The sequence below is a fragment of the Nerophis lumbriciformis genome, linkage group LG37 (genome assembly GCF_033978685.3).
Source record: "Nerophis lumbriciformis linkage group LG37, RoL_Nlum_v2.1, whole genome shotgun sequence".
NCBI classification, from domain to species: Eukaryota; Metazoa; Chordata; class Actinopteri; order Syngnathiformes; family Syngnathidae; genus Nerophis; species Nerophis lumbriciformis.
Window position 1 is genome coordinate 21,318,110 of NC_084584.2, and position 25,918 is coordinate 21,344,027.

Sequence of the window (25,918 nt, forward strand, 5' to 3'; positions counted from 1 at the left end):
CAGTAAGATAAAATAAAGAATGTGTAAAAAACATGTAATATCCATCTATCCATCCATTTTCTACATATACAGTAAAATATAACATTCAGAAAAAAAGAAGAAACAAGATATATGTTTGAAAGAAACTAGGGAGATAAATTAACAAGTAAAATATGAATATAAATACAGTTGATTTGTACTGCGCTGTAGCTAAAACTGCATTTCTACAATGTTGATGTACAATAGATATGTGCTATAACAGTGGTTCTCAAATAGTGGGTCTGGAGCTTGGGTGGGTGTGTGCAAAAAAGACACAATTATCAAAAATGAAATTCAAGTACGTTTATAGTAAGATATTAAGAAATAATGTATTGATATTAGACAAGCAAAGTTTTGTATTTACTATAAATATTCACTATGTACAATTTACAAAAAGACTCTATTGAGAACTACAATTCAATTAATCCAATATGTTCAATAGACATGTGTTTATATTCTAGATATTGTCCAAAGTTTATATGAAAGGGTAAAAATAAAAAGGTTGATGGGTCTAAGGATAAGTCTCTGATATTGCCTACCGCAGTGAAGCCTATTCAAACCTGTATTGCCACTTCGGCATACATTGGAAAAGTAAACAAAACACATTTAATATTAAAAAAAAAAAAGGTTTTAGGACATCATATATTTGGAAAAAAAATTTGGCTACAATACAAACTTAAAGAGTATGGTTGTTTTAGAAATACGACCGTAAATCTGACACGATGACAGCGTTCAAATGATGATTAATTAGCAAATAATCTCTATGGGCTTTTGAATGGACGCGGCCACCATGCTGCTAAACCCAACTAAGACTATTACAAAGGACATGTTGACTCACCGCTGAATAGACGTTTAGTAGAAACAAAGTATAAACCACAGTGATGATCAGCGAGTGAAATGTCTGGTCGCCATAATTATGTGTACCTAAACAACCGCATAGAGTATTTATGCCAGATACATAAATACAGCGCATCCGGAAAGTATTCTCAGCGATTTACTTTTTCAACATTTTGTTATGTTGCAGCCATATTCCAAAATGGAATAAATTCATTTTTCTCCGCAAAATTCTACAGACAATATCCTATAACGACAATGTGAAAGTTTTTTAAAATATTTTTTTGCAAATTTATTAAAAATAAAAAACTAAGAAATCACATGTGCATGAGTATTCACGGCCTTTGCTCAATGCCTTTGGCAGCAATTACAGCTTGAGTCTTTTTGAATGCGATGCCACAAGCTTGGCACACCTGTCTTTGGGCAGTTTTGCCCATTTTTTCAAACTCAGGTTGAATGGGAAGCGTCGGTGCACAGCCATTTTCAGATCTCTCCAGAGATGTTCAATCGGATTCAAGTCTGGCAAGTTATTCCTTTGACATCTTGGCTGTGTGCTTAGGGTAGCTTCTATGTTGAAAGTTAAACCGTCACCCCAGTCTGAGTTTAAGAGCGCTCTGGAGCAGGTTTTCATCCAGGATGTCTCTGTACATTGCTGCATTCATCTTTCCCTTTATCTTTACTAGTCTCTCAGATCCTGCCGCTGAAAGGCATTCCCACAGCATGATGCTGCCACCACCAAGCTTCACTGTAGGCATGGTGATGAGCGGTGCCTGTTTTTTTCCAATCATGATGCCTGGAATTCACGCCAAAAACTTAAAAATTAAACTTAAAAATTTTTTTGTCCCATCAGACAAGGTCATTTTCTTTCTCATGGTCTGTGAGTCTTTCAGGTGCATTTTGGCAAACTTTTTACTAAAAAATGGCTTCCGTATGACCACTCTACCATACAGGCCTAATTGGTGGTTTGCTGCAGAGATGGTTGTCCTTCTGGAAGGTTCTCCTTTCTCCACGGAGGAATGCTGTAGCTCTGACAGGGTGACCATTGTGTTCTTGGTCACCTTCCTGACTAGGGCCCTTGGTTTAGACGGTTGGCCAGCTCTAGGAAGAGTCCTGGTGGTTCCAAACTTCTTCCATTTATGGATGAGTTCTTTGTGCTCATTGGGACTTTCAAGGTAGCAGATTGTGGAGGGGGCATGGCCTGCGGGCCTGCAGCGAAGCGGGGTGTGCCAGGACCGGCCTCGAAATCAGCGACAGGCCTGGGCCTGGTTATCTAATCACCTGTCGCTCTGTTATAAAGCAGCAGCCAGGAGGAGAGACGTGTGGAGTGGGAGTTGGAGCTAGAGCCAGAGCGCGAGCGAGAGAGGAAAAGACAATTGCTGAAAAGCACCCGAGAGATTTATTGAGGAAAATACAATTGCTGAAAAGCACCCGAGAGACTTGTGGAGAAAATAAGTCTATGTTGTGAACCTGGATCCTGCTCTCATGTCGGTGATTGGTCTGGAGAACCCACTGGGGGGCAACCTCCACACAGATATTTTTCTCTACCCTTCCCCAGATGTGTGTCTCGAGACAATCCTGTCTCGGAGGTTTACAGACAATTCCTTCGACTTCAATCTTGGTCAAGTCCATCCTCCCGGCCATTTTCTGACGCTTGGCCCCTTCAGGGTCGCGGGGGCGCTGGAGCGCACTGTCAAGTGCGGGACCTCATATATAGACAGATGTGTGCCTGTTCAAATCATGTCCAATCAGCTGAATTTACCACGGCTCGAGGAACATTTCAACGATGATCAGTTGAAACAGGATGCACCTGAGCTCACGTTTGAGCTTCACGGCAAAGGCTGTGCTTACTTACAAACCCAGTTTCCATATGAGTTGGGAAATTGTCCATCCATCCAATTTCTACCGCTTATTCCCTTTGGGGTCGCGGGGGGCGCTGGAGCCTATCTCAACTACAATCGGGCGGAAGGCGGGGTACACCCTGGACAAGTCGCCACCTCATCGCAGGGCCAACACAGATAGACAGACAACATTCACACACTAAGGCCAATTTAGTGTTGCCAATCAACTGTAAATATAAACGGAATACAATGATTTGCAAATCCTTTTCAACCCATATTCAATTGAATGCACTACAAAGACAAGATATTTGATGTTCAAACTCATAAACTTAATTTTTTTTTGCAAATAATAATTAACTTCGAATTTCATGGCTGCAACACATGCCAAAGTAGTTGGGAAAGGGCATGTTCACCACTGTGTTACATGGCCTTTCCTTTTAACAACACTGAATAAACGATTGGGAACTGAGGAAACTAATTGTTGAAGCTTTGAAAGTGGAATTCTTTCCCATTCTTGTTTTATGTAGAGCTTCAGTCGTTCAACAGTCCAGGGTCTCCGCTGTCGTATTTTATGCTTCATAATGTGCCACACATTTTCGACGGGAGACAGGTCTGGACTGCAGGCGGACCAGGAAAGTACCCGCACTCTTTTTTTTACGAAGCCACGTTGTTGTAACACGTGCTGAATGTGGCTTGGCATTGTCTTGCTGAAATAAGCAGGGGCGTCCATGAAAAAGACGGCGCTTAGATGGCAACATATGTTGCTCCAAAACCTGTATGTACCTTTCAGCATTAATGGTGCCTTCACAGATGTGTAAGTTACCCATGCCTTGGGCACTAATGCACCCCCATACCATCACAGATGCTGGCTTTTGAACTTTGCTTCAATAACAGTCTGGAAGGTTCGCTTCCCCTTTGGTCCGGATGACACAATGTCGAATATTTCCAAAAACAATTTGAAATGTGAACTTGTCAGACCACAGAACACTTTTCCACTTTGCATGAGTCCATCTTAGATGATCTCGGGCCCAGAGAAGCCGGCGGCGTTTCTGGATGTTGTTGATAAATGGCTTTCGCTTTGCATAGTAGAGCTTTAACTTGCACTTACAGATGTAGCGACCAACTGTATTTAGTGACAGTGGTTTTCTGAAGTGTTCCTGAGCCCATGTGGTGATATCCTTTAGAGATTGATGTCGGTTTTTGATACAGTGCCATCTGGGGGATCGAAGGTCACGGTCATTCAATGTTGGTTTCCGGCTTTGCCGCTTACGTACAGTGATTTCTCCAGATTCTCTGAACCTTTTGGACCGTAGATGTTGAAATCCCTAAATTTCTTGCAATTGCACTTTGAGAAACGTTGTTCTTAAACTGTTTGACTATTTGCTCACGCAATTGTGGACAAAGGGGTGTACCTTGCCCCATCCTTTCTTGTGAAAGACTGAGCATTTTTTGGGAAGCTGTTTTTATACCCAATCATGGCACCCACCTGTTCCCAATTTGCCTGTTCACCTGTGGGATGTTCCAAATAAGTGTTTGATGAGCATTCCTCAACTTTATCAGTATTTATTGCCACCTTTCCCAACTTCTTTGTCACGTGTTGCTGGCATCAAATTCTAAAGTTAATGATTATTTGTAAAAAAAAAATGTTTATCAGTTTGAACATCAAATATGTTGTCTTTGTAGCATATTCAACTGAATATGGGTTGAAAATGATTTGCAAATCATTGTATTCCGTTTATATTTACATCTAACACAATTTCCCAACTCATATGGAAACGGGGTTTGTATGTACATGTGTTTTCTTTTCACGCTGTCAATATGGGGTATTGTGTGTAGAATTTTGAGGACAAACATGAATGCATTCCATTTTGGAATAAGGCTGTAGCATAACAAAATGTGGAAAAAAGTGAAGCGATGTGAATACTTTCCGGATGCACTGTATCACCAAGTGATTGAGTAATTCAACCCAGGTGGGGTCATGACAGAAAATAACTGAGAAAGCACTGTGGTAGTTTTTATGTTCTTACCTCGTGTAAAATTCAGTTCTGTGAGCAATTTGAGCTCTTTGGAGACATCCAGCTGGAAGTGCCTGAAAGACGGATCTGCAGCCAGAGCAAAGTGCTGCAGGTTTTCTATAGCCTTGTTGAACCTGATGCAAGCACAGAAAATAGTTCTTGTAGTTTTGGCTCCAGTACCTCATTATTCTAAAAACATCAAACAAAGAACAATGGTCAGTTTCCTTTCCAGGCCGCACTAATGGCGTACCTGTTATGCGTCTGGCGTGCGGCCTGCACAAAACAGGGCTGGTCTGTTTCCTTCAGCAGCTCCTGCGTGAAGGCCACCAGCCCGGCGTGCTCCAGCAAGCTGCGACGCTCGGTCACTTGAGAGCCTAGCGCCTCGCCTCGCTTCTGGCGCGCCGCCTCCAGGGCCTGGGTGAGCGAGGCGTGGCGCTCGGCCAGAGCCGCCGTCAGGTCCCTGATGCTCTGAGCCAGCTGCTCTCTGGCGGACACGCTGTTCACCTAAATGCGGACGCACGTGTTTTAGACACCTGCTGAATACTCAATGCCTTCAAAACCAGGTTTGACTTTGAACGCGTTTTAGCGCTCGCGTTCCACTGTCTGGGTCATTAATCACCTCCGTCTGAGTGATGGCGCTCTCCAGCTGTGTAATCTGAGACAGAACCGTGTCCTGGTTGGACAGAATGTAGTTCATCTCTTTTGTAATCTTCTCCTATCACAAACACAGAGAAAAAAACGATTAAGAAATTATGCTGTTGCATGTTTTGTATTCGACTACAATGTCTGCTATAGATGTGTATTAAACATCACACTCTTATAGTTAAAAAAAAAAAAAAAAGTACACGTTTTTATTAGATTGTACTGCTTTTTCTCTGTTTGTTTGCAAATTTGTAGAAATCCAATTTTTAATCCAACTTTTATTCTCAGACTATATATATATATTTTTGTTTTGTTTTGTAGAGTTGTCCAAAATACGTTAAAATGTAATATCGGAAATTATCGGTATCGTTTTTCAGTATGTTTTTTTTTGTGTTTTTTTTTAAAAATTAAATCAACATAAAAAACACAAGATACACTTACAATTAGTGCACCAACCCAAACAACCTCCCTCCCCCATTCACACTCATTCACACAAAAGGGTTGTTTCTTTCTGTTATTAATATTCTGGTTCCTACATTATATATCAATATATATCAATACAGTCTGCAAGGGATACAGTCCGTAAGCACACATGATTGTGCGTGCTGCTGGTCCACTAATAGTACTAACCTTTAACAGTTAATTTGACTCATTTTCATTAATTACTAGTTTCTATGTAACTGTTTTTATATTGTTTTACTTTCTTTTTTATTTTTTTTTATTTTTTTTTTTTAAAGTACCTTATCTTCACCATACCTACCGGTAATTGTCCAAATTAGGCATAATAATGTGTGAATTCCACGACTGTATATATCGGTTAATATCGGTATCGGTAAATAAAGAGTTGGACAATATCGGAATATCGGATATCGGCAAAAAGCCATTATCGGACATCCCTAGTTTTTTGTGATTGTTGCAACCTAAAATGTCTAAATTTGCCACATTTATTAAGAAGATTGCAGTAAAAGGTGTGATGTTTTGAGGTTTATATTTTTTGATAACATTAAATAAACTCATGATTTTATGACTTTTCTATCAATGTTTTAAGTTTTAAAAAAAAAAGAAAGAAAAAAACATATTGATGTTTTACTTGTTTTATACCATTGATTTATAAATTGAGAACAAGGAATGAATATACACTATATTGCCAAAAGTATTTGGTCACCTGCCTTGACTCACATATGAACTTGAAGTGCCATCCCATTCCTAACCCATAGGGTTCGATATGATGTCGGTCCACCTTTTGCAGCTGATACAGCTTCAACTTTTCTGGGAAGGCTGTCCACAAGGTTGCAGAGTGTGTTTGCAGGAATTTTCGACCATTCTTCCAAAAGCGCATTGGTGAGGTCACACACTGATGTTGGTGGAGAAGGCCTGGCTCCCAGTCTCCGTTCTAATTCATCCCAAAGGTGTTCTATCGGGTTCAGGTCAGGACTCTGTGCAGGCCAGTCAAGTTCATCCACACCAGATTCTGTTATCCATGTCTTTATTGACCTTGCTTTGTGCACTGGTGCACAGTCATGTTGGAAGAGGAAGGGGCCCGCTCCAAACTGGAATTGTCCAAAATGTTTTGGTATCCTGGAGCATTCAAAGTTCCTTTCACTGGAACTAAGGGGCCAAGCCCAACTCCTGAAAAACAACCCAACACCATAATTCCTCCTCCACCAAATTTCACACTCGGCACAACGCAGTCCGAAATGTACCGTTCTCCTGGCAACCTCCAAACCCAGACTCGTCCATCAGATAGCCAGATGGAAAAGTGTGATTCAACACTGCAGGGAACATGTTTCCACTGCTCTAGAGTCCAATGCTTTCCACCACTGCACCCCATGCTTTGCATTGGGCTTGGTGATGTATGGCTTAGATGCAGCTGCTCGGCCATGGAAACCCATTCCATGAAGCTCTCTGCGTACTGTACGTGGGCTAATTGGAAGGTCACATGAAGTTTGTAGCTCTGTAGCGACCTCTTTGCACTATGCGCTCCAGCATCCGCTGACCCCTCTCTGTCAGTTTACTTGGCCTACCACTTGGTGGCTGAGTTGCTGTTGTTCCCAAACTCTACCATTTTCTTATAATAAAGCCGACAGTTGACTTTGGAATATTTAGGAGCGATGAAATTTCATGACTGGATTTGTTGCACAAGTGGCATCCTATGACAGTTCCACGCTGGAAATCACTGAGCGCCTCAGAGCGGCCCATTCTTTCACAAATGTTTGTACAAACAGTTTCCATGCCTAAGTGCTTGATTTTACACCCCTGCGGCCGGGCCAAATGATTGGGACACCTGATTCTGATCATTTGGATGGGTGGCCAAAGACTTTTGGCAATATAGTGTATAACAAGTTAATATGAAGTGGAAAGGGGTAGGATTAAATAAGCTTTGCTTCTTCCTACTTCTTTTCAGACATGTTGTAATGAGAAATGAAAATGTGTAATATGGGATGTAACATGCTGACATCGTATACATGTTCAAAATAAACAGGAACAGTACAGAACAGATTTAAAAGGAAACACTAGATGGCAGTAAACGCACATGATGTACTCAGAACTAATAGTCAGAATGTTGTCCTGTTTTATTTCAATATAATAATAATACTTAGGGATGGTTACTGTTCACATTTGAACCGATACCTGGGAATCAATACAAATACTCAACGGTACCAATGTTTGGTACTGTTTGCGTGCGTTAATAAATCCATCCATCCATCCATTTTCTACCGCTTATTCCCTTCGGGGTCGCGGGGGGCGCTGGAGCCTATCTCAGCTACAATCGGGCGGAAGGCGGCGTACACCCTGGACAAGTCGCCACCTCATCGCAGGGCCAACACAGATAGACAGACAACATTCACACTCACATCCACACACTAGGGCCAATTTAGTGTTGCCAATCAACTTATCCCCAGGTGCATGTCTTTGGAGGTGGGAGGAAGCCGGAGTACCCGGAGGGAACCCACGCAGTCACGGGGAGGACATGCAAACTCCACACAGAAAGATCCCGAGCCCGGGATTGAACCCAAGACTACTCAGGACCTTCGTATTGTGAGGCAGATGCACTAACCCCTCTGCCACCGTGAAGCCCACCGTGAAGCCACCGTGTTTGCGTGCGTTAATAAATATTGTTTTTTATTTTTTTAAATTTATTTACTACAAAGCCACGCAGTTGTAACACGTGCAAAATGTGGCTTGGCATTGTCTTGTTGAAATAAGCAGGGGCGTCCATGAAAAAGACCTTGCTTGAATGGCAACATATGTTGCTCCAAAACCTGTATGTACCTTCAGGAATTAATGGTGTCTTCACAGATGTGTAAGTTACCCATGCCTTGGGCACTAATTCACCCCCATACCATCACAGATGCTGGCTTTTGAACTTTGCGCCTATAACAGTCCAGACGGTTCTTTTCCTTTTAGTTCCGGAGGACACGACGTCCACAGTTTCCAAAAACAATTTGAAATGTGGACTCATCAGACCACAGAACACTTTTCCACTTTGCATCAGTCCACCTTAGATAAGCTCGGGCCCAGTGAAGCCGGCAGCGTTTCTGGGTGTTGTTGATTAATGGCTTTCGCTTTGCATAGTAGAGTTTTAACTTGCACTTATAGATGTAGCGACAAACTGTAGTTACTGACAGTGGTTTTCTGAAGTGTTCCTAAGCCCATGTGGTGATATCCTTTACACACTGATGTCCAGTTTTGATGCAGTATCGCCTGAAGGATCGAAGGTCACGGGCATTCGATGTTGGTTTTCAGCCTTGCCGCTTACGTGCAGTGATTTCTCCAGATTCTCTGGCCCTTTTGATGATATTACGGACTGTAGATGGTGAAATCCCTAATATCCTTGCAATACCTCTTTGAGAAATGTTGTTCTTAAACTGTTTGACAATTTGCTCACGCATTTGTTGAGAAAGTGGTGACCCTCGCCCCGTCCTCGTTTGTGAAAGATTGAGCATTTTATGGAAGCTACTTTTATACCCAATGATGGCACCCACCTGTTCCCAATTAGCCTGTTTACCCGTGGGCTGTTCCACATAAGTGTTTGATGAGCATTCCTCAACTTTCTCAGTCTTTTTTGCCACTTGTGCCAGCTTTTTTTAGACATGTTGCAGGCATCAAATTCCAAATGAGCTAAAATTTGCAAAAAATATCACAGTTTACCAGTTCGAACGTTAAGTATCTTGTCTTTGCAGTTTATTCAATTGAATATAAGTTGAAAAGGATTTGCAAATCATTGTATTCTGTTTTTATTTACCATTTACACAACGTGCCAACTTCGCTGGTTTTGGGTTTTGTACTAGATGCTAGACAGTGTACCTTTAGTAAATCAGGCCCTAAGTTGCAAATACAGTTGTAAGTCCAAGACGTTAGATGGCAGTAGTGTATAGTTTAAGTGTGTGGTTTTTTTTGTTTTTGTTGCACCCTAAAAAGTGTTTATACTGTAAGTATTGTACTTTTTACACACCAGCTGTTTGATTTTAACATGCATTTCATTTTACTTTCATTTACAAATTTGAAGATGTTGAAATTAAAAAGTTAAAATCGCTAATGCTAATCAGTAGCGTATCAATAGGAAAGCGAAGGTATATTAGCATCAAGCTAATGTATTTTTTTTTGGAAAAGTGGAGACATACTTTACCTATGTTAGGGCCTTTTTGGGAGCCAATTGCTTTGTTGGCTTTAAAAATTGCAACAATACCTCGAGGTAGTTTGGCTGAGTCCGCTCTCAGTGCTGCTTGAGTGATCGCCAAGTACCAAAGTGCGAAGAGCCGGCTGAGTCGGCAACAGGGCGTGACGTCACGTGCAACCCAGGTACTGTAATATGGCACTGGTAGATTTTACGTGAATCGGTGCCTGGTAGGACCAGCGGGATTTGGTCGGTGCCAAAAGAGTACCGGATTCAGTAACTAACCCGAGTAATAATTCATTATAATAATTATATAAAGAAACTCCAACGAAGGCTTTCTTATTGTCTGCTGTCTGCTCTGTTGTCCACAAGTTGCAGACATTCTCCGTGTATGTTTTACACTTGAAAACTGTTTGTCTTTCTTACAACTAAAAAGAAAACCTTCGCACATTAAGAGCATTTGCGAACTGTTGAGGGCGATTTATAGCGCAATTATTTTGTTAGTAAATGAGAGAACGAGAGATAATCATCACACTTCAACATCTCTAACATGTAAAAGCTGCCCATTTGCTAAGTCAGCTTTGCAAATGAAACCTGTTCTTAATTGTCTTACTCTGAATAGATAAAGGTGAAATAAATATAGATATACATGGCAACAAGGAAGGGAATGTTTGAATACTACATTTCCCAGAAGGCTTAGCGCCATAGACAGGAACCAGAAGTAGGTCTGAGCTAAGCGGGAGGATAAAAATTGTGCCGTTTGAGCAATAAAGAGTTAATATAGTGTTACTCTTTGCTGTTTCTGCTTCGTCTACACCAGAAACAAAAATAAGTTCTGATTAGAAAGATGACGTGCGCGTTTGAGCGCCGCTCAGAGACGAATTCGACTGCCGAAAATAAGGCTGATTGGCCAAAATGTACAGAGAAGTTGAGGCCTTTGGACATAGCTATGAGGTTGAATTTGTCGGAATGGGTCCGATCGTGACATTGTGATAAATATTAGGGGTGATTCAATTCCTCTAGTACAGTAATTCTCAAGTTGTGGTACAGTGACAAAATCACTTAATTAAAGTACAGTGTTGTATTTTCCCATATTCATACACAGTGTTACTGTTCAAACTGTGTGAAATGTTACAGTGGCCAAAAAAGATTATAAATATACTTGTTAAAAAAAAACTCAGCCTTGTTTTTAATGAACACTTAGGCCTACTACGCTACTGTATTCTAATGTTGGTCATCAGGGTGGTATTTGGTGAGCCAAGTTTTTTCTCAAGTGGTACTTGGGGAAACTTTTTGAGAACCACTGAGCTAGTAGATTCTCTGCTCCCAGGAATGATGTACTTATTGGTAACGCCAAAAGCATGATATTAACTGTTGGCGAGCGCCGATGATAAGTTTTAAAACAAGTGGCATGATTAGCTTGAGTGTAAGAGACATACTGGCCTTACTAAGTCAGCGTGCACATTGAAAGTCATAACAATGTCATGTTCGAAATCTTGTGTTTTAGAATCGAATGGTTATTTGTACTAATTCGAGAAAATCTACCACTTCCTGCGTACTTTCACTATAAAAGCATGCTCTAAAAATGATAATGACAAGAGATCGGACTGCCGATATTATCGGCCGATAAATGCTTTAAAATGTAATATCGGAAATTATCGGTATCGGTTTCAAAAATTAAAATGTATGACTTTTTAAAACGGCGCTGTATGGAGTGGTACACGGACGTAGGGAGAAGTACAGAGCAGTTGCGTCTCCCAGTCATACTTGCCAACCCTCCCGATTTTCCCGGGAGACTCCCGAATTTCAGTGCCCCTCCCGAAAATCTCCCGGGGCAACCATTCAACTCAACCCAACACACCCCACACCCCACCCCCAACCCCGCCCCCCTCAACCTCCTCATGCTCTCTCAGGGAGAGCATGTCCCAAATTCCAAGCTGCTGTTTTGAGGCATGTTAAAAGAAATAATGCACTTTGTGACTTCAATAATAAATATGGCAGTGCCATGTTGGCATTTTTTTCCATAACTTGAGTTGATTTATTTTGGAAAAACCTTGTTACATTGTTTAATGCATCCAGCGGGGCATCACAACAAAATTAGGCATAATTATGGGTTAATTCCACCACTGTATACAGGTAAAAGCCAGTAAATTAGAATATTTTGAAAAACTTGATTTATTTCAGTAATTGCATTCAAAAGGTGTAACTTGTACATTATATTTATTCATTGCACACAGACTGATGCATTCAAATGTTTATTTCATTTAATTTTGATGATTTGAAGTGGCAACAAATGAAAATCCAAAATTCCGTGTGTCACAAAATTAGAATATTACTTAAGGCTAATACAAAAAAGGGATTTTTAGAAATGTTGGCCAACTGAAAAGTATGAAAATGAAAAATATGAGCATGTACAATACTCAATACTTGGTTGGAGCTCCTTTTGCCTCAATTACTGCGTTAATGCGGCGTGGCATGGAGTCGATGAGTTTCTGGCACTGCTCAGGTGTTATGAGAGCCCAGGTTGCTCTGATAGTGGCCTTCAACTCTTCTGCGTTTTTGGGTCTGGCATTCTGCATCTTCCTTTTCACAATACCCCACAGATTTTCTATGGGGCTAAGGTCAGGGGAGTTGGCGGGCCAATTTAGAACAGAAATACCATGGTCCGTAAACCAGGCACGGGTAGATTTTGCGCTGTGTGCAGGCGCCAAGTCCTGTTGGAACTTGAAATCTCCATCTCCATAGAGCAGGTCAGCAGCAGGAAGCATGAAGTGCTCTAAAACTTGCTGGTAGACGGCTGCGTTGACCCTGGATCTCAGGAAACAGAGTGGACCGACACCAGCAGATGACATGGCACCCCAAACCATCACTGATGGTGGAAACTTTACACTAGACTTCAGGCAACGTGGATCCTGTGCCTCTCCTGTCTTCCTCCAGACTCTGGGACCTCGATTTCCAAAGGAAATGCAAAATTTGCATGGTTGGGTGATGGTTTGGGGTGCCATGTCATCTGCTGGTGTCGGTCCACTCTGTTTCCTGAGATCCAGGGTCAACGCAGCCGTCTACCAGCAAGTTTTAGAGCACTTCATGCTTCCTGCTGCTGACCTGCTCTATGGAGATGGAGATTTCAAGTTCCAACAGGACTTGGCGCCTGCACACAGCGCAAAATCTACCCGTGCCTGGTTTACGGACCATGGTATTTCTGTTCTAAATTGGCCCGCCAACTCCCCTGACCTTAGCCCCATAGAAAATCTGTGGGGTATTGTGAAAAGGAAGATGCAGAATGCCAGACCCAAAAACGCAGAAGAGTTGAAGGCCACTATCAGAGCAACCTGGGCTCTCATAACACCTGAGCAGTGCCAGAAACTCATCGATTCCATGCCACGCCGCATTAACGCAGTAATTGAGGCAAAAGGAGCTCCAACCAAGTATTGAGTATTGTACATGCTCATATTTTTCATTTTCATACTTTTCAGTTGGCCAACATTTCTAAAAATCCCTTTTTTGTATTAGCCTTAAGTAATATTCTAATTTTGTGACACACGGAATTTTGGATTTTCATTTGTTGCCACTTCAAATCATCAAAATTAAATGAAATAAACATTTGAATGCATCAGTCTGTGTGCAATGAATAAATATAATGTACAAGTTACACCTTTTGAATGCAATTACTGAAATAAATCAAGTTTTTCAAAATATTCTAATTTACTGGCTTTTACCTGTATATCGGTATTGGTTGAATCGGTTATTAAGAGTTGGACAATATCGGAATATCGGATATCGGCAAAAAAGTCATTATCGGACATCTGTAGATTATAGTTAAGGGAACTGGCTTTAAAGATGCAAGTATATGTGATTCATGTTCAAATGCGTTGCGATCTGTATGTTAGATGTTGTTTTCAAGCGAAGACAATGCACTTTATTTGTATTAAAACTATAGAAGAGTGGTCAAAAACCACCATATAAGATATGATGCAACGGTCATCGTGTGTTTGTTATAAATGAATGATGAGCTCCGACCCATTAACCTGCAACATATTTGTATTCTTTATTATTATATATTTTTTCTTGTGTATTTATTAGGGATGTCCGATAATGGCTTTTTGCCGATATCCGATATTCCGATATTGTCCAACTCTTTAAGTACCGATACCGATATCAACCGATACCGATATCAACCGATATATACAGTCGTGGAATTAACACATTATTATGCCTAATTTGGACAACCAGGTATGGTGAAGATAAGGTCCTTTTTAAAAAATATATAAAATAAGATAAATAAATTAAAAACATTTTCTTGAATAAAAAAGAAAGTAAAAACAATATAAAAACAGTTACATAGAAACTAGTAATTAATGAAAATGAGTAAAATTAACTGTTAAAGGTTAGTACTATTAGTGGACCAGCAGCACGCACAATCATGTGTGCTTACGGACTGTATCCCTTGCAGACTGTATTGATATATATTGATATATAATGTAGGAACCAGAATATTAATAACAGAAAGAAACAACCCTTTTGTGTGAATGAGTATAAATGGGGGAGGAAGTTTTTTTGGGTTGGTGCACTAATTGTAAGTGTATCTTGTGTTTTTTATGTTGATTTAATAAAAAATAAAAAATAAAAACGATACCGATACCGATAATAAGAAAAAACGTTACCAATAATTTCCGATATTACATTTTAACGCATATATCGGCCGATAATATCGGCAGGCCGATATTATTGGACATCTCTAGTATTTATAATTGTTTTTTAGCCAAACAAAATTGTACCCAATTAATCAAAGGAAATTTCAGTGCAATATTGGCTAGCTGCAGCATTAATTGATATATTGAGAACCCTCTAGTCTTCTAGTCGCCTGGTGTGTGGTGAGCAATATACTTCTGAACAGCTGTGGTTGTGGGCAACCACCTGATGTGGTGTTTATTTTTTCTTTTCTTATATTGCCACAACCAGATTTATCTACCTCAGTGTGCACTTTAAAATGTAGTTGTGTGACAATGAAGCGTGTTTAACTTTCCCCTTTGTTGTTTACAATGAACTCATCAGCGCTATTAACACGTTTTTTTCTTGATGCTACTACACTATTGACTCTGTTGCTGCTGTGTTGTTGTTATACTTGTTCATAAATGTGGTCCAAGCGAGCTACCTGTTTCTTTAATAATTATTATTGAAGTCATTTGGGGGCGGTAGGTACCTTTAGAGCTTGGTATGCCTGGGCCACAGGTAGGATCTTGTGTCCCGTGTGCACACGTCGCAGCTTGCAGAGCGGACAAAGCAGCCGCTGACAAGTCCTACAGTAGAACTGTAGCTTCTCCTGGTCGTGCTCCGTGCACGTCAGCACCTAAAGAGCGAAACTGTGATGTCATATGCGCACACACACACACACACACACACACACTACATACAGGAGGCGTCTTGCCTTTGGTCTGAAGTTGAGCGTGGGCAGGATGTGCTCGTGCTGCGCCCGCGGCGTCCCCCACGGGTGGTAGAGTTTGAAGCACTCATTACAGAAGTTGGCCCTGCAGTCGGCGCAGCCCTTGGTGGCCTCCAGGGCGTGCGGGGGCTTGCAGAACTGACACATGACGGCCACAATGCCCAGGCTCACCGTGTGTCGGTACCTGCCCGTCCACAATATCATTGCACCTAACTGTTGTTATCGCAATTATCTTACAAAACCCCATAACCAGTGAAGTTGACATGTTGTGTAATTCATAAATAAAAACAGAATACAATGATTTGCAAATCCTTTTCAACCTATATTCAATTGAATAGACTGCTAAGACAAGATATTTAATGTTCGAACTGAGAAACATTTTTTTTTGTGCAAATAATCATTATCTTAGAGTTTAATGACAGCAATACATTTCAAAAAGGTTGGCACAGGGGCATGTTTACCACTGTGTTACATGGCCTTTCCTTTTAACAACACTCAGTAAACGTTTGGGAACTGAGGAGACCAATTTTTGAAGTTTTCAGGTGGAATTCTTTCCCATTCTTGCTTGATGTACAGCTTAAGTTGTTCAACAGTCCGGGGTCTACGTTGTGGTATTTTAGGAGACAGGTCTGGACTACAGGCAGGCCAGTCCACTACCTACACTCTTTTACTATGAAGCCACGCTGTTGTAACACGTGGCTTGGCATTGTCTTGTTGAAATAAGCAGGGGCGTCCATGGTAACGTTGCTTGGATGGCAACATATGTTGCTCCAAAACCTGTATGTACCTTTCAGCATAAATGGTGCCTTCACAGATGTGTAAGTTACCCATGTCTAGGGCACTAATACACCCCCATACCATCACAGATGCTGGTTTTTCAACTTTGAGCCTTTAACAATCCGGATGGTTCTTTTCCTCCTTGGTCCGGAGGACGCGACAGCCACAGTTTCCAAAAACTATTTGAAATGTGGACTCGTCAGGCCACAAAACACTTTTCCACTTTGCGTCAGTCCACCTTAGATGAGCTCGGGCCCAGCGAAGCCGGCAGCGTTTCTGGGTGTTGTTGATAAATGGCTTTCGCTTTGCATAGTAGAGTTTTAACTTGCACTTACAGATGTAGCGACCAACTGTAGTTACTGACAGTGGTTTTCTGAAGTGTTCCTGAGCCCATGTGGTGGTATCCTTTACACACTGATGTCGCTTTTGGATGCAGTACCATCTGAGGGATCAAAGGTCCGTAATATCATCGATTATGTGCAGTGATTTCTCCAGATTCTCTGGACCATTTGATGATATTACGGACCGTAGATGGTGAAATCCCTAAATTCCTTGCAATAGCTTGTTGAGAAAAGTTGTTCTTAAACTGTTCGACAATTTGCCCACGCATTTGTTCACAAAGTGGTGACCCTCGCCCCATCCTTGTTTGTGAATGACTGAGCATTTCATGGAAGCTGCTTTTATACCCAATCATGGCACCCACCTGTTCCCAATTAGCCTGTTCACCTGTGGGATGGTTCAAATAAGTGTTTGATGAGCATTCCTAAACTTTCTCAGTCTTTTTTGCCACTTGTGCCAGCTTTTTTGAAACATGTTGCAGGCATCAAATTCCGAATGTGCTAATATTTGCAACAAATAACAAAGTTTTCCAGTTCAAACGTTAAGTATCTTGTCTTTGCCGTCTATTCAACTGATTATAGGTTGAAAAGGATGTCTGTTTTTATTTACCATTTACACAACGTGCCAACTTCACTGGTTTTGGGTTTTGTACTAGGCGCTAGACAGCGTATTCCCGCCCCCAAAAAAAGCGTGTAGTATAAATGTGTGTGTTATGTGTGATCTAACAATTTACGATAAGTATTATTGTTGCAAAACAATTCGCGAGTACGTGTGTGTGTGTGTGTGTGTGTGTGTGTGTGTGTGTGTGTGTGTGTGTGTGTGTGTGTGTGTGTGTGTGTGTGTGTGTGTGTGTGTGTGTGTGCGTGTGTGTGCGTGTGTGTGCGTGTGCGTATAGATTTGTGCGTGAGAAAACAAAAATCTGTCTTTCCGTGTTGCGATCTGTATGTCTGGAAAATATTTGCAACTTCAGCTTTCCCTTACCCGCACTCACCACTAAACACAGACACACAAATAGCAACACGAACGCACAGATTTCCTTTACACACAAATCTTAACACAGACACACAAATTGCAACACGGACAAACAGATGTTTTGTTTATACACACACAAATCTTAACACTAACACAAATTGCAACAGCCGATTGAGGGTCCCTGCTTCTCACAGATTGTTTTACACACACTACCGGTAATCTAAACACAGACACACAAATTGCAACATTTGATTAAGGGTACCTGCTTCACACAGACTTGAACACAGACGTATAGATTGTTTTACACACACACAAATCTAAACAGAGACACACAAATTGCAACACAAAAGCACAGAGTTGTGTTTACAAACTCACAAATCTAAACACAGACACACAAATCGCAACATGGAATTTTTTTTTTACACACACAAATCTAAACAGACACACAAATCGCTTGCTACAGTAATATTTCCATAGTATCTTCTGTGTTCACCTCTGCATGCACTTTAAAATATTGCTACTCAGCGTGTTACACTTGCCGTACTCTTGTTTACAATCAACCCATCAGCGCTATTAATGCTGACTCACTGCCATTACGACATTGGTTGTGCGATGTGTGCGTGAGTGTGCGTTACCTCTCCACTATGCGCTCCAAGGTGAGGTTACGCAGGCAGTCGGTGAGGCCTTTCTCCCCGAGCTCCACGTCCCGTCCACAGGGGACGCAGGGGAACATCATAATCAGGGGCGGCGGGCCCTCTTTGCGGCGGCGCCCCAGGTATCCCGGAGAGCGGGGCATGGATGGTGACGGCGGGTGGGGACCTCCAAAACCAGACGGAGGATTAATGTTTCCCTTAGTGTTGTATGGTATACAGGTACTAGTATAGTACCGTGGTACTAATGAATTAAAAACGGTACTATACTCTGTTTGAAAAGTACCGCTTTTTTTGTAACAGACATGACATTGTGTTTACAAGCAGAAGAGCATGTTCGGCAGCGCACAATCACAGAGTACTTATAAGCAGACACAGTGTGCAGACAGAAAATTTAAAACGGACGCATTTTGGCTTAAAAACTAACGATAAAGGTGAAGTTATAACACTGAAACGCCCTCAGGAAGAGGTACTTTAAGACATGGCTAGCTAGCTAGCGGCTAACGTCTATCCGCAGTCGGCGGTGTTTTAGCTACTTCTAAATCACTAATCCTTGTCTCCATGGCGACGAATAAAGTAAGTTTCTTACACGTATCATCATTGCAGGACGAGGAATAGCTAAACATGCTTCACTACACACCGTAGGAGGATACGATAGCTCATTGGCATCACCGCTAACAAAAACTAGCGCGCCTGAATGTAAACAAATGCCATGGGTGGATCTACAACTGACATCCACTGTATAATAGCATATCTAGTCAATACTACTATGATTACATCGATATTATTTATTGTCACAACATTTTTTTTCCTTTTTTAAAAATGTATATTATGTTTATAAACTTAGTAAATACGTCTCTGGATACGTGAGGACTTAAATTATGACCAATGTATGATCCTGTAACTACTTGGTATCGCATCGATACCTAAATTTGTGGTATCATCCAAAACAAATGTAAAGTATCAAACAACAGAAGAATAAGTGCTTATTACATTTTAACAGAAGTGTAGATAGAACATGTTGAAATGGAAAATAAGCAGATATTAACAGTAAATGAACAAATGGATTAATAATTCATTTTTACAGCTTGTCCCTCATCATTTCGACAAAACAATAGAATGATAAATGACACAATATGTTACTGCATATGTTAGCAGACTAAATTAGGAGCCTTTGTTTGCTTACTTACTACTGAAAGACAAGTTGTCTAGTATGTTCACTATTTTATTTAAGGACAAACTTGCAATAAGAAACATATGTTTAATGTACTGTAAGATTTTTTGTTAAAATAAAGCCAATAATGCTGTTTTTTTGTGGGCCCCTTTATTTAGAAAAGTATCAAAGTATCGAAATACAAAATATTGGTATCGGGACAACCCGAAACCCAAGTGCACCTTTAAGTTGGTGTTTTTCAACCTTGTTTGCGCCAAGGCACATTTTTTTCATTGAAAAAATCCTGAGGCACACCACCAGCAGAAATCATTTAAAAACGAAACTCAGTAGACGATATAGACAATAAAAAGTCGTTCTCGCAATTGTTGGATATTAATTCAAACCATAACCAACCATGCATCAGTATAGCTTTTGTCTCAGAGTAGGTGTACTGTCACCCCCTGACTTATTTTGAGTTTTTTGGTGTTTTCCTGTGTGTAGTCTTTTAGTTCTTGTCTTGTGCTATTTTGGTGTTTTTTTTTCCTGTTTTGTTGGTATTTTCCTGTCTTCCTTGAGCGCTGTTCTCCACACCTGCTATGTTTTCGCAATGCAGACTATTTAAGTTGTGCGGACGCTTTCCTTTTTTGATGGGGACATTGTTGATTGTCACGTCATGTACGGATGTACTTTGTGGGCGCCGTCTCCGCTCTGCTCCACAGTAAGTCTTTGCTGTCGTCCAGCATTTTGTGTTTTGTTTACTTTGCAGCCAGTTGCGTTTTAGTTTCGTTTTGCATAGCCATGCCTAAGCTTCCATGCCTTTTCTTAGCGGTACTCGCCTTTTGTTTATTTTTGATTTAAGCATTAGATACCTTATTGCCTGCACGCTGCTTTCCGCTGTCGTCTGCATATTGTGACCATGACACGACGTGTTACCATACTTGCCAACCTTGAGACCTCCGAATTCGGGAGATTGGCGGGGAGGGGGGGGTTGAGGTGGGCGGGGTCAGGGGGGCCGGGGGGGGGCGTTTGAGGAGTATATTTATAGCTAGAATTCACTGAAATTCAAGTATTTCTTATATATATATATGTATATATATTTATTTATATATATATATATATATATATATATATATATATATATATATATATATGTGTGTATTTTATTTATATATATAAATATATATGTATATATATGTATTTTAATATATATATATATATATATATATATATATATATATATATATATAAGAATTACTTGAATTTCAGTGTTCATTTATTTACACATATACACACACATAACACTCCTCTACTCATTGTTGTATTTGAAAGTGCAATGCTTTGTAGCCAGTAGCACAGCCTTTGAAGGAGCATAGGTATGGGCAGCATCTGTGAAATTTAATTTGCAGGAAAGGAGTGAGTTTAGGTTTGAATTGTCCACCCTCGTTCAATTTTCTGTCACTCGTCGTCGCCATGACTGCCTCTTTTTCGTTCTTCTGCTTCGTCTCCTTCTTGTTGTGTGTGCAGCTGTGCACTCTCCCAAAGCCATAGATATTATAACGTGACTGGGCCGGCACGCTGTTTATATGAAGGAAAAGCGGACGTGACGACAGGCTGTCCTCACTCAGGTCCGCACCTGCACCTTAAGTCCGGCTGGAAATCGGGAGAAATTCGGGAGAATGGTTGTCCCGGGAGATTTCCGGGAAAGGCACTGAAATTCGGGAGTCTCCCGGAAAATTTGGGAAGGTTGGCAAGTATGCGTGTTACCGACATCTACAAAGCAATTAGCTTCCTGCTGCCACCTACTGATATGGAAGAGTATTGCACGGTTACTCTGCCGAGAACTAGACAGTAAAGACACATTTAACAACGGCACAATATTCACAGATTATAAGAATATTTTTAACCCAATTAGGTGAAATTACATAATCTCTCACGATACACTAGTTGAAAAACACTGCTTTAAGTGACCGGACCTTACCTGCCCGCAGTACCCGGTCGATGGGCCGCTGCTCGGCTTTTGGCGTGGGCCTGCGGAGCTGCCGCGGGGAGCGCGTGTTGGGCGTGGAGGCGGGCGAGTTGGGCTCGGCGGGGAGCTCCGGCGGCGGGTAGCCGCTGGCCACCAACACCTCGCAGGCACACATGAGGCACACGCTGTGAAGGCAAGGCAGCACCACGGGCTGCTTGACGATGTCCTTGCAGACGGGGCAGTGCAACTCGTGCTCCAGGCTCTTCATGTTGGACTGTGGGAGGAGTCAAAATGTCAGCGCGAAAGCTAAAACATGGCAAGCCAACATTACAATGATGTTATAATGATCTTTTTTTTTTCTTTTTTTTTTTTTTCTTTTTTAATTGACATTTAGCATCAGACATTCCTATCCATCACATCAGTGGTTCTCAAATGGGGGTACGCGTACCCCTGGGGGTACTTGAAGGTATGCCAAGGGGTATGTGAGATTTTTTTTTAATATTCTAAAAATAGCAACAATTCAAAAATCCTTTATAAATATAAATAAAACCTATATTTTTTTCCAAATAGTTCAAGAAAGACCACTACAATTAGCAATATTTTGCACTGTTATACAATTTAATAAATCAGAAACTGATGACATAGTGCTGTATTTTACTTCTTTATCTCTTTTTTTCAACCAAAAATGCTTTGCTCTGATTAGGGGGTACTTGAATTAAAAAAAAATTCACAGGGGGTACATCACTGAAAAAAGGTTGAGAACCACTGCATTACATCATATATGAGATAGGCTCCAGCGCCCCCCGCGACCCCAAAGGGAATAAGCGGTAGAAAATGGATGGATGAATGGATACATCATATTCACATACATCATATATCTCTTGTCTGCCCTAAGTGTCAAAATATTTAAATAAGAGCTTGGCAGATCTATAGATGATGGAGATTGGGATTCTGCCTTAACCCGAGTTAATAACAGTACATCCTGTTCAAGGCTTAATTTAATACAATTTAAGGTTGTCCATCGTATTTATTTCACTAATTCCAAACTCTCCAAAATATGTGTGTATGGGGTATGTGTTGGGTTGCTGTTTTTGGAAGTGGGTGGGAAAAAAAGGGGAAAATGTGACTACTGTTCTATTGTATATTGTAATACCTGTCAAATTTAATAAAAACATTTATTTAAAAAAATAACAAAGTAGTATCTACAAATACATCAATTAAATAAACAAATAAATAAATAATAATACATTAATAATAATAATAATAATACATTATTAATATAATGGTCATTTCTACCCTGAAGACATCATCATAAGTGTCTTTGTTATTGTCAAGTCAGCCATATTGTGCTGAGTAGCCTGGACAAACCATTTCCTTCATACTTTGGTTATCCGCCATATTGTGCTGAGCAGCCAGGACAGGGACTTGGTTATTGTTTCCTGGGGGTTTCGTGTAATTCCGTCATGAGAGGTGCTGTAAATAGGTCCCAGGCAAGCAGCATGGGTCATCATCCTCGTTAAATATTCATAAATGTCAGACGTGAATTATTCAGCTCCGAACGCAGCGCCTTCTTTTTTTAGCCCACAATGTAGGATTTCACCTAAGTGTCGAGAGATGACACGATTTTCAGGGAATATGACGCACAGGCGCATCGGTGCAACGTCTTCGGTGATGCGGACGCTGTATTGACCCGTCGTGGTGAAGAAGGAGCTGAGCTGGAAGGCAGAGCTCTCAATTTACTGGGTACAGTACATATCCTCTCCTATGGTCATAAATGTCCTGGGCATGACGTTAAAGTGCATCCGGCAGTGGAGGCTCCTCTATGGGGTCTTGGGGCACTAGGAGGTTAACCCCTTTACTACTGTTACCCCAGGTGGCCCTTGGCAAAGGCCTAGTACCTGACTGCCCCCTAGCCAGGGATACGGAGAAGACGGTAGATTTAAGAACTACCACAACGGCTGCGATGTCGGAAGAAGGCTGCAGCAGATAAAGGGTCCCCAGTCGTCTTGGACCCCATGCCACTGGACCCTGACCCGATTCTGTCAAGGATCGTGTGGTGACTGTCTGTGCACCAGTCTCCCCACGTAAAACAAAGTCACGCACAGGCATCCTCCATAAAGTGATACACCCCTACCAGGAGGATCGTCATACTCGTTCGAGTGACCGCCGATAATGGTCATAAGCTTTTGATTATGACCAAAAGGACAAGATCACGGGTACAAGCGGCCGAAATGAGATTCCTCTGTCGGGTGGCGGTGCTCTCTGCACAAATCCTGTAAAAACGAGTCACTGGTGGCAAATATAAAATAACAGAAAATGAGCCATAACACTTAGGGGCCTACCGAACAGATTGGGGTCCTAAGCAGAATTTATATTTTTTATGTATTTTTTAATCAAACTTGAATTGAGTTTGATGCATTAAACCAGGGGTGTGAAAGTCATTTTAGCTCAGGAGGAAAATCTATTCCTAAGTGGGCCGGAATGGTAAAATCATGTCATGATAACTTCAAAATAAAGACAACTCCAGGTTGTTTTCTTTGTTTTACTTTGACCAGAAATAGAACAAGCACATTGTGAAAACGTCCACATCACAAATAATCCTCTGGACAAAACACCTCAAGTATGTTGAAAATTCCGAGGGAATTGGTGCAGCTTCAAAAACACAATGGGGCCCCCATTCAGCAACCCTTCTTAAATAAATGATAAATGGGTTGTACTTGTATAGCGCTTTTCTACCTTCAAGGTACTCAAAGCGCTTTGACACTACTTCCACATTTACCCATTCACACACACATTCACACACTGATGGAGGGAGCTGCCATGCAAGGCGCTAACCAGCACCCATCAGGAGCAAGGGTGAAGTGTCTTGCTCAGGACACAACGGACATGACGAGGTTGGTACTAGGTGGGGATTGAACCAGGGACCCTCGGGTCGCGCACGGCCTTAAGAACAAATTTTGTTCTTAGGCCCACTTATGAAGTTTTTAAGGAGATTTTTGTATTCACCAATGTTTTCTTAGCTGGGATTTATTCGTAGGTAGGAACAAAATGAGTGCTCTAGAGCATGGGTGTCAAACTCTGGCCCGCGGGCCAAATTTGGCCCACCGTGTAATTTAATTTGGCCCTTGAGGCAATATCAAATTAACATTAGAGCTGGCCCGTTGGTATTATACAGCGCATTCACCGCTAATACTCATACTTGCCAACCCTCCCGATTTTCAGTGCCCCTCTCGAAAGTCTCCCAGGGCAACCATTCTCCCAATTTCCACCCGGACAACAATATTGGGGGCGTGCCTTAAAGGCACTGCCTTTAGCGTCCTCTACAACCTGTCGTCACGTCTGCTTTTCCTCCATACAAACAGCGTGCCGGCCCCTGTTACATGATATATGCGGCTTCTACACACACATATAAGTGAATGCAATTCATACTTGATCAACAGCCATACAGGTCCCACTGAAGGTGGCTGCATAAACAACTTTAACACTGTTACAAATATGCGCCACACTGTGAAACCACACCAAACAAGAATGACAAACACATTTCGGGAGAACATCCGCACCGTAACACAACATAAACACAACAGAACAAATACCCAGAACCCCTTGCAGCACTAACTCTTCCGGGACGCTACAATATACAACCCCCGCTACCACCAAACCCCGCCCCCCCCAAACCCGCTCACCTGGGCCCCGACATTAATGAACTAGCATCCCAGAAAAGATGGCAGGTATCTGGCTTGGGCACATCAGATTAGATCAGTGTGTCGCAAACTGAGCAGTAAAAAGTCCTGAATGGTTGATTTATTCATTGTTATTTTATTTTCAAATGTATTAGCCTGTGGAAAAAGTTAATGTTGATATTTACCTCAGAAGGCTGCAAATAGAAAAGAGGCATTCAATTTTTTATTGAAATTGTATTTAATATACCATTGATGTTTTTTCGTTTGTTTTTTGAAATTAGATTTTGCACTATTAAGTTATATAAGCGTTGCTTGTTCCATATTCAGTGTTAAAGCAAACCAGTGTAGCAAACTGAGCAATAATTAACGTTTTATTCATGCACTCTCTCTTGCTACTTCAAGGCTTGAATGTTTGATTCATTCATTATTGTTATTTTATTTTCAAATGTATTATTAGCCTGGGGAAAAAGTTTATTTTGATATTTACCTCAGAAGGCTGCAAATAGAAAAGAGGCATTCAATTTTTATAGAAATGTTATTTGATATGCCATTGATATTTTTGAATTATTATTATTATTATTATTTGAAACTCGATTTTGCATGTCACTATAAAGTTATATACGCCTTGCTTAAAAGGTTGATTTGTTTAACCTTGGCCCGCGGCTTTGTTCAGTTTTAAATTTTGGCCCACTCTGTATTTGAGTTTGACACCCCTGCTCTAGAGCACTCTTAGGGTGGCCTATTTGTTCTTAAGTGTGACAAGTTCCCTTACTTCTATTGTCTAATGTTACATTAATATCATAGATAAATAGATAGATGGATAGATACATACTCTCTCTCTTTAAAAGACTCAACTCACACAATGGCAATGCTTTTGCTGCTACTGCAAGATGTCGCAGATCGTGACCTGGGGAGGGAACACATATATCACGACCATGTAGAGCTATTTGCCCGAAGTGACGAATATTTATTT

At 41.1% G+C, this 25,918-nt stretch overlaps 1 protein-coding gene across 2 annotated transcripts in view; it reads right to left on the bottom strand.

Moving 5' to 3' along the window:
- Positions 1 to 25,918, bottom strand: part of trim46b (tripartite motif containing 46b) — a 59,458-nt gene that overhangs the window by 25,370 nt on the left and 8,170 nt on the right. For both annotated transcript variants that reach the window (XM_061931115.1, XM_061931116.1), the window contains exons 2-8: positions 21,278 to 21,539; positions 18,132 to 18,315; positions 15,394 to 15,592; positions 15,169 to 15,315; positions 5,325 to 5,420; positions 4,956 to 5,209; positions 4,718 to 4,839 (exon numbers count right to left, since the gene is read on the bottom strand). In XM_061931115.1, the coding sequence (XP_061787099.1) occupies positions 4,718 to 4,839; positions 4,956 to 5,209; positions 5,325 to 5,420; positions 15,169 to 15,315; positions 15,394 to 15,592; positions 18,132 to 18,315; positions 21,278 to 21,539 (1,264 nt within the window). The remainder of the gene's footprint in view (positions 1 to 4,717; positions 4,840 to 4,955; positions 5,210 to 5,324; positions 5,421 to 15,168; positions 15,316 to 15,393; positions 15,593 to 18,131; positions 18,316 to 21,277; positions 21,540 to 25,918) is intronic.